Raw genomic sequence first — 10,163 nt, 5'->3', positions numbered from 1 at the left:
AAAAAACCCCAAATTTCTCTTTTAGATTCATCACCCAAATGCCAAAATCAAAGATAGAATCATGATTAAAAATCAAAAAAAGATCAAGAACACTTACCTTAATCCATGTGGTGAAATCGCCCAAATCCGAGCTCCCAATATCAAAATGTGATAAAATGAGTTCCAAGTCCAAAAATAGAACATTATAACACTGCTCCCGGGATAACCATCGCGATCGTGGGAAGAGCATCGCGATTGCGAAGCACAAAAATCACTGCCCAAAGAATACCTTTCGTGTTCGCGTCACATATCTCGCAAACGTGATGCACATATTAGCCAACCCTCAATGTGGCATAGACCCTCGCGAATGTGAAAAGAACACCACCAGCTCCCCAGCTCTTAGTTGCGAACGCGACTCTCCTATAACGAATGCGAAGAGGAAAATGCCTAGTCAATAAACAACCTTTGTGAACCCGGTCCCTCACATGCGAACGCGATGAAAAAATCTCCTTCAGTCCAATTCCTTTTCCACGAATGTGATGATTCCCTCGCGAATGCGATTCACTATTGACGCCAGCAAAACCAGCAATGCAAACATAAGAGAAATGGTTAGAAACAAGAGTTGAAAATTTTCGCATGACTTCTCTCTCGGCGCACGTTTAGCCAAGGTAGGCTAACTTGCACTAGTAATGGCAAGACGGCGGAAACAACCGGCAATGGCGAGCTCAACTGTAACTCCGATGACCATAGGACAACAAACATTCACTCCATTAACGTTTGGTAGCTTTCTTCCAACTCAATTTCAACCAATTCGAGAGGAAATGGAAAGCAATTCTGAAAAGGAATGTAATAGTGAAAATGAATGGAACAGTGCACATCTAATTACGGAGAAGGAGGTTCAGAAGGGCAAAAGTGAAATGCCAACAATACCTATATGACTACAGTTCTCAGAGGTAGGATCATCTGTGCAACCTTCCCTAACCCTAGATCAACAAGCACCAACAGTTCAAGGAGAAAACATGCTGAATCAACATGCAAAAGATCTAAGGCAACAAAATCGCAATTCTTAGATGGGCATGCGACTGGACTATGTGCCTCCTAGTCATCGAGATGGTAAGATTGTAGTTCAAATTGTTGAGGAAGATGTTCAAAAGCTAAATGACTACTGGGCTACTGCTTTAATTGGCTATGTACTAGGTGATAGTCCATACGAGAAATCTATGGAGGCTTTTATTACATCTTTCTGGGATTTTGTTTCGAAGCCACAAATACTGTATCACAGTGATGGATACTATGTGTTTAGATTCTCAATAATTGAGGACAGAGATCTAGTGATGTAAGCAGGTCCATACTCGTACCACAATAAGCCGCTTATTTTACAAAATTGGGAAAGAAATTTTCATTTCGATCCTAAATGCATCACCACCATTCCTTTGGGGGTAAATTTCCCAAGCTTGCCTGTTGGGTACTGGACTGCAGATGCTCTTAGCAAAGTGGCTAGTGCTATTGGATTCCATATGTACACTGATAGATATACAGCTGATCTCAACAAAATCTCATATGCGAGAGTCTTAGTAAAGGTTGATATCACAAAATCAAAGCTGGATAGTATAGAAATTGATACTCCATCAGGAACTATTCAGCAAAAAATTATCTATGAGTGGAAACCAAAGTTCTACAATGACTGTAATCATTTTTGGACATGACAACTTTGAGTGCTGGAGGAACAAACAGTAGAACAATGATGAGACAGAATTTAAAGCACCAAAAAGAAGGAACAGAGCAAGAAAGAAAAAGATAGTGCAGGAATGGAAGCCAAAGGAACAGATAGAGCAAGGTGATGTAGAAGATGCAAAAAGGAAGGGAGATCAGTAGAAAGGAGTTGGAAATGACAAACAAAAAACAGTTGCTGTAGACTCTTCAACACAATTACTTGGAAGGAATGGTGAATGTAGAATTCAGCATAGACAAAGTGTTGAAATATAACAGCAGTCTCGAAATAAAGATGGCACCAATACAAATAGATTCATGATTCTGGCAGAGTGTGTGCCAAGCACTTCTAAAGCAGCAGAGACTAGGATTGATCCTGCACTCAAACCCTCATGATTGTGTGTACTTGGAAAATTAGAGGGCTGAACAAGCCCTACAAACAGAAGGAGCTGAGACTCTTTCTGCACAAGAATAAAATAGATATCTTTGGATGTTTAGAAACTAGAGTAAAGGAAAGAAAGGCAAAAAATATATTGAACAGGGTTGCTAGGGACTGGGGCTATTGCTGTAATTATACCCATGATGTAAATGGTAGTATTTGGCTAATATGGAATCACACCTAATAGTCAAAATACTCAAAATCCATGAGCAATTAATCCACTGCTCTGTGGAGGATCCAGCAACAAACTTCCAGATTCTGTTGACAGCAGTCTATGCTAGGAATAAACTTCAGGAAAGGGAAATTCTATGGCATGATTTGTAGCTATTAAGAAGTTAGATACAAACACCATGGCTCATTAGTGGTGACTTCAACAATGTGTTGAGCATTGATGATAGAATAGGATAATCAGTTACATATGGAGAGGTGCATAACTTAGAGCAATGTATTGACAGCATGCAACTGACACCAATTAGTACAAAGGGATGCCTTTTCACCTGGTGTAACAAGCAACAAGAAAATAGTAGAGTATACAGCAAAATTGATTGGGCATTTGGAAACTTCAGCTGGACTCAGATATATGGGCACTTAGAAGTAGATTTTTTAGACCCTGGAGTATCTGATCACTCTCCAGTTGTGATTCAATTATGGAAGAGGGGAGCTACTTATCCCAAGCCATTCAAGCTCTACATGGTGACAATGGACCACCAAGACTTCTCACCTTTGGTGAATAGAGTATGGAAACAGCAGGAAAAAGGGGATCATATGTCACTCATATGGAAGAAGCTCAAAAGAATAAAAGATGAAGCTAAGGGACTAAACAAATCCATGGCAGGCTATGAACAAAGGTTGAATCAAGCAAGGCACAGTTTAGAATGTGTACAAGTAGCACTTGTCATTAATCCCTTTGATCAAATGCTGATTGAGCAGGAGAAACAAAATATTAGTGAATTGGAAAAATGGAGCATAATAGAAGAAAGAATCTTGAGGCAGAAATCTAGAGCAACCTGGATTGATTATGGAGACTAAAATTCAAAATACTTCTATGCACAGATGAAAATAAGGGCCAGCAAAAATGCCATCATATCAGTATATAATGAAATGGGAGTGAAGATAAATGATCCAAAAGCTGTGGAAAAAGAATTTCTTAGCTTCTTTACAAAGCTAATGGGGAAGGAAAATGGATCGATGCCTTGCCCAAACACAAGTGTCATAAAAGCAGGAAACCGCTTCACCTTAAAACACCAACAGGAATTGATAATGGATGTAACACATGAGGAGATTGATGCAGCTATTAGGGACATGCCAAATGATAAAGCTCCTGGATGTTTTCCCTATAGAATTTTTCGCTAAGCAATGGGAGACTGTGAAACAAGACATCTATGAGGTAGTGAAATATTTCTTTCATACAGGGAAAATGATGCCAGCATAGAACTGTACTGCTATTACATTGATCCCTAAGATCCCAGCTCCAACTCAGGTGAAAGATTACAAGCCAATAGCATGCTGCACTACACCATATAAGATTGTTGCCAAGATACTAACCAACAAAATCAAGAAAGTGAGAGAGGTGGTTATTGGGAAATCACAATCAGCATTCATTGAAGGAAGGAGCATTATTGACAACATCCTATTTAGCCATGAACTTTTCAAGGGTTATAATAGGAAAGGTATATCGCCCAGATGTGTGTTGAAAGTGGATATTAGGAAGGCATATGATTCCTTGGACTGGCATTTCCTCAAGTGCATGCTAACAGACCTTGGATTCCCTCAAAATTTTAGCCACTGGGTCATAAAATGTGTGACTATAGTGTCATACTCATTGGTGCTTAATGGAGGCCTTACCAAATAATTTTAGGCTAAGAGAGGAATTAGGCAAGGAGACCCCATGTCTCCCTACCTCTTTGTATTGCAATGGAATACTTACAAAGGGAGATAAATCGGCTACCATTGATAAAGGAGTTCAAGTATCGCACACGATGCAAAAAGCTAGGAGTGACTCACATTTATTTTGCTGATGACTTACTCTTATTTTGCAAGGCAGATATTAACTCATTGGCCATAATGCACGAAACCTTTCAAAGGTTCTCTGATGTATCTGGCCTTCAGGCAAATGCAGACAAAGGTTCTATATACATTGCTGGTATACACCAGGATCTTAAAGACTCATTGAAAAGTTTGACAGGGTATACAGAGGGATCCATACCTTTCAAATACTTGGGAGTTCCCTTGTCTTCCAAGAAATTAAACATTCAACAATGCCCACAATTGGTAAAGAAGATCACAGAAAGAGTCAACTGTTGGTCAGCAAAAATGTTATCATATTCAGGGAGAGTACAACTTATTAAGTTTGTGATCTTTGGTATGCAGACTTATTGGGCTCAAATCTTCATATTGCCCAAGAAAATCTTGAAACTGATTGAGAGTATTTGTAGAACATACCTATGGACTGGTACTAGTGCTACATCTCGAAAAGCACTAATAGCATGGGACAAGGTATGCCAACCAAAAGCTGCATGGGATTAAACATCATCAACATGGGATTACGGAACAAAGCAGTAGTCCTAAAGCAATTATGGGCATTGGAAAAGAAAAAGGATACACTCTAGATCAAATGGGCTCATTGCTACTACATAAAACAAAGCGATATTGACACTATGGCCACACCTAAGATAGCTGCTTGGGTGGTCAGGAAGATTATAGATGCAAAACAAGTATTGCTGCAGATGAACACAATGCACACCAACCTTAATGCAAAGCTGACAACTATAGAGATCCAGGGCAGATTTCAAATACATAAGGCATATATTCAATTGTTACCTCAACCCCCAAAGGTAGGCTGGAAGAGTATACATATGCATTCACAGATCCATCCAAGATTCAAGTTCCACTTATGGCTGGCAATCCATCAGAGACTAGCTACTGTGGATAAATTACAGAAGTTTGGAATCCAAGTACCATTGGATTGTGCTTTCTGTGCAAGGAGCATTGAAACATTTAGTCACCTATTTTTTTATTTCTCCTGTACTAGCATAGTATGGAAAAAAATACTAAATTGTTTGGGCCATAATAGGAGAATAGGCAGCTGGCAAACTGAGATAGAATGGGTGAGCACTCTAGCTAAGAGGAAAGCTTGTATGGCAGTAATTACCACTTTAGCTTTTGCCATGGTAGTATACTGTATCTGGCATGAAAGAAACTCCATCAGATTTAACAAAGAAAGATTTGAGGCTGATGTGATCTGTAGAGAAATTGCAATACACATGCACATACAAGAGAGATCAAAGAGCAAATGGAAGTCAACATTCCAAAGCTTGAATCATTACCCGTAGGCCAAAATGCTGACTCAAAATTTGTTTAGAAGTGTAATTAGTATAGTCTAATTTTGTAATTGTAATTAGGAGGCTGATGGTCAACATTAACCTGGCTTTGTAAAGATAATTTTTTGATGAAATGGAAAGTATGTTTAACAAAAATAAATGGTTTGAAACCACCCCGAAACTCACCTGATCCCCTCGGTACCCCGTCCGAATATACCAACAAGTCTCAAAACATAACAAGGACCTACTCGAGGCCTCATATCACACATAATAACATCAAAATCACAAATCGCACCTCAAATCAAACTTAATGAACTATTTCAAAATTTTAAATTCCAAACTTACGCCGAACATGTCTAACAACTCGGAATCACCTCAAATTTCTCACACAAGTTTCAAATTACATAAATAACCTATTCCAACTCCCAGAACAACAATTCGAATCCGGTAATATCGAAGTCAACTCCCGATAAAACCTATGAACTTTCCTAACCTTCAATTTGCCAACTTTCGCCAAATTTAGTTAAAACCTTCTAGAAATATTCAAATGCAAATCCGGGGATACGCCCAAGTCAAACCTAACAAAACTATCAAAATTCTGATCCGAGGTCAAATTTATGAAAGTCAAACTTGGTCAACTCTTCCAACATAAAGCTTCTAAATTGAGAATCATTCTTCCAAATAAATGACGAACCACTCAAAACCAAAAACCGACCATACACGCAAGTCATACTACATCATATGAAGCTACTCAAGTCCTTAAACCACTGAACAAAATGCAAATGCTCAAAACAACTAGTCGGTTCATTACAAAAAGTAATGAAAATTGAATGAAAACAAGTTAAGATTACTAACCTATGAATTTGGGAAGAAACTGCTCTCCAAAAATCGTCTCTATGCAGTCTAGGGTTCAAAAATAGTGTAAAATTAGCCAAGTCCCAAAATCCCCACATTTTATCCGGCTGCAGGTATTGCAATTTCTTACTCTTATTCGCAATTGTGATCATAGCAAATGTGAACCACTGATCGCAAATGCGATCAGTGCCTCAGCTTTACAATTATTGAAAATGTGATTTATCGTACATTTGACATACCCTTCGCATTTGCGAAGGTGTAGCCCATCGCAAAAGCGAACTGATCTTTGCAAATGTGAAGTTGTTCCTCCACACATAGTGTCGCAAATATGACCTTTCCCTCACAATTGCGGAGACCCTCCATCTTACAAAAGCGAGCAAAACTTTGCAAAAGTGAAGCTGTCAGCCCCTAACCCAGAATCGGAAATGCGAGCCATATATTGCAAATGCGAAGCTCATATTTGCGTACATGTCTTTGCAAATGCGAGACCTGCAGATTCACAACACCAGTTTTAAACAGCGATGCCAAAACTTCCCGCAACGTATTCGAAACTCATCTGAGCTTCTCGGGCTCCAATCCAAAAATTCACACAAGTATAATAACATCATACAAACTTTTCGGAAAGCTAAAACCATCAAAATAACATCTAAAATCAAGAATCGGTCATTAAAACTCAAAATTTTCAAGTTCACAACCTAATTTTCCAACTTTTTACATAATGAGCTAAAACAATCTCAGGTCACCTGGGACCCCAACCAGATATGTGAACAAGTCCAAAATCATCATACAAACCTACCGAAATAGTCAAAACACTAATCTGGGGTCATGTACCAATAATTTTGACCATTATCAACTCTAGTTATTTTTAAAGTCAAAAATCATATTTTCCTTAAAACTTCACATATAAACTTTCCGGAAATCGATACAAACTATGCGTGCAAGTTATAAATCATCAAATAAAGCTATCATAGGTTCCGAAACACAAATACACGAGCTAATACTCAAAATGACCTATCGGATCGTTACATTGTTGTTGTTGTTGATGATGATTAGTCATTACATTGGGTGTTATAATTTGATGCATGTGGTGCTTTGTAATTGTCAAACCCTTTGATGTTCTTGCGTTAAATCATTACATATTTGATCCTCACTGTATTTGTTAGTGAAGAAACGCGATAAACTAAACACATTAATTTTGCGCGTAAATCGTAAAACGAGAACTTACTTGTTCGTGTAGGGGAAGCGGAAGGAAAGGACGAACCGCGGCTAGAATTACTGGTCGGCGGTAGTTGTCATGGTATGACGGAGCAACCGCCTATTCCACAGTCTAAACCATAAATGAATTGAGAGAGAAGAGCGTAGAAAAATACTACAGATAGTATGTTTATTGTACACTATAATTGTACTTATATAGGGAATATTAGAGTTAACTAATAACCCTGTTGGGCCTTAAATGACCCCTTATGGGTGGGCTAAAGTTTTGTACATATCCCACTCACACATAATGGTAGTGCTCATCTAGTTTGAGAAATATATTCTCATCTCATCTTCTCAATTATTCATATAGGGAAGTAGACCGTGTGACTAGCATATTGTGAGAGCTAAGTGCTATACATCTGTTAGGAGTATATAGCCTCTTGTCGAGTGCAAACCTACAAGTAGATCATAAAGTATGCATTACCCTAGATCATATGAGTCACATTTCGATATAATCTCAAAATATGATATATCATTATTTCTTATATTCATAATCATAACTCATAAGTTATAACTAGTGCACCAGTGAACACAAATAAATGAGATTCCATCAATGATCTTCCTTTTCTCGCGATCCCCTTAACATTAGTTTGACTGTTTTTCTAGATATGCTCCGCTAGACCGAATCTATGTTCATGGTCCTTTGGAAACACACTAAGATAGCTAACATCACACTAAGTCTCAAGTATCTAATCGGAGTCATTGAGGGTACAAAATCTTGAGCCACCATAAAATCTCTAGGTCTCACCCAACAAGTTGAGAATGGACTTATGTTAACCCAATTGGTCGACATAAACAAACATGGTATGAAATACATGCTACAGCATTTTCTCCTTTTTCCCAAGGAGTGTATGTCTTTATCTCATAAAAATGTTGTACATATGATATTTAGACACCATAAGTATTAAATTTGAGTTTCTTAATCTACAATATCATTTTTAACTCACATCTGGCTCACAAAGTAGACTAGGTGAACGTTTTTTACCCTAATGACGTTACGTCATTGTTTAAGCGACATTCTGATTTTAAGCGAATAGCTCTCAAATTATCCTTATGATATTTTTGCTTAGAATCATGTCTCATCTCCCCACATCACTAAGATAAGGAGGCAGTTGCATGTGTTAGAAGGCCAACCTCTTGTCTACTCGACATAGTTATAAAAAGAATGAATAAAGAATGCATATAACATTCAATAATAAAAATAGGTATGTATGTAAATAAACTTTATTGAAAATCAAAGAACATCAGTTTTGTGAACACGGGAAAATAAATAACAAAATAAAGTATCTCAAATTCTACGCAAGCCTTGAAACCTAGTGTGTCTCACAAATGCATCTCTAGACAAAGGCTTGGTCAATGGATCTGCTAACATATTGTTTGTAGACACATACTTCGCATTCACTACCTTGCGTTTAACCATGTCTCTCGCATAGTTATATTTGACATCTATGTGTTTGGTTTTACAATGATACTTAGGGTCCTTGGTAGAGGATATTGCAGTTTCATTATCACCAATAGACTAACACTGGTTCAGCATTTTCTATGATATCCAACTAGTGTTCCAAGAACTTTTCAACCAAACAAGCTGCTGATGTGAGAGCCACGTATTCGACTTCCATCATAGATATTGATACACATGATTGTTTCTTACTACTTCATGATATGGCGCTATTACTGAGTAAGAAAACATATCTTAAGATAGACTTCCTTTCATCTAAATCACTGTATCCAACTAATCGCAGATCGTTGCCGCCTTGGTAACAATGGTCATAATCAGCAGTTCCATTCAGATATTTCATGATCCTGTTTACTGCTTGCCAATGTGCTAAACCTGGGTCAGTTTGATATCTACTTACCAAGACAACTGCTTGACAAATATCAGGTCTAGTGCACACCATAGCGTATATGAGACTTCCGACTGCGCTCTTATAAAGAACTTGGGTCATTCTTTCTGCCTCTTCAGTAGTCTTAAGAGACATCTAACTTCCCAAGGCATGGCCTTTACTAATAAGAGTGACAATTGGGCATCTATTTTGCATATTGAATCATTCAAGAACTTTTCTAATGTAATTCTCTTGTGAGAGATACAATAATTTCTTTGGACAATCTCTTGAAATCTTAACCCCAAGAATATATGAAGTTTCACCCATATCTTTCATCTCAAATTGGGATGACAACCCTGACTTTATCTCGGTGATAAACTCCTTATCATTTCCAGCTATAAGTATATCATCTACATACAATGTTAAACTCACAAGCTTGTTCCTTGATCTTTTGGTATAAATGTAATGGTCTTCATCCATCATGGTAAAACCATTGGATACAATAACATTTTGAAAGCGTATATACCATTGCCTTGAAGATTGTTTGAGGCCATAAATAAACTTCAAAAGTCTACAAAACTTTTGTTCGTGACCCTTTTCAATGAAACACTCAGGTTGTTTCATATAAATTTCTTCATCTAATTCTCCATCGAGAAAGGCATTCTTTAAATCCATCTGATGTAATTCAAGATCCAAGCTTGAAATAATAGCTAGAACTAGACGAACTGAGGTAAATCGTACAACAAGTGAGAAAGTCTCTTCGTAGTCTATTCCTTTCTG

At 37.7% G+C, this 10,163-nt stretch overlaps 2 protein-coding genes across 2 annotated transcripts; one reads left to right on the top strand and one right to left on the bottom strand.

Annotated features, from left to right (window-relative positions):
* The first annotated feature begins 2,584 nt into the window (after positions 1-2,584).
* LOC138892306 (uncharacterized) lies at positions 2,585-3,157 on the top strand. The gene has a single exon (XM_070176013.1). It carries the CDS (start codon positions 2,585-2,587, stop codon positions 3,155-3,157), a length of 573 nt encoding a protein of 190 aa, XP_070032114.1.
* Positions 3,158-9,215: 6,058 nt separating this feature from the next.
* Positions 9,216-9,539, bottom strand: LOC138892305 (secreted RxLR effector protein 161-like). Its single transcript, XM_070176012.1, has one exon. It carries the CDS (start codon positions 9,537-9,539, stop codon positions 9,216-9,218), a length of 324 nt encoding a protein of 107 aa, XP_070032113.1.
* Positions 9,540-10,163: the final 624 nt, after the last annotated feature.

This window comes from Nicotiana tomentosiformis, chromosome 5, assembly GCF_000390325.3.
Source record: "Nicotiana tomentosiformis chromosome 5, ASM39032v3, whole genome shotgun sequence".
NCBI lineage: Eukaryota > Viridiplantae > Streptophyta > Magnoliopsida > Solanales > Solanaceae > Nicotiana > Nicotiana tomentosiformis.
Note: the sequence above shows the minus strand (reverse complement) of the source record. Positions and strands in the feature narration are given on the sequence as shown.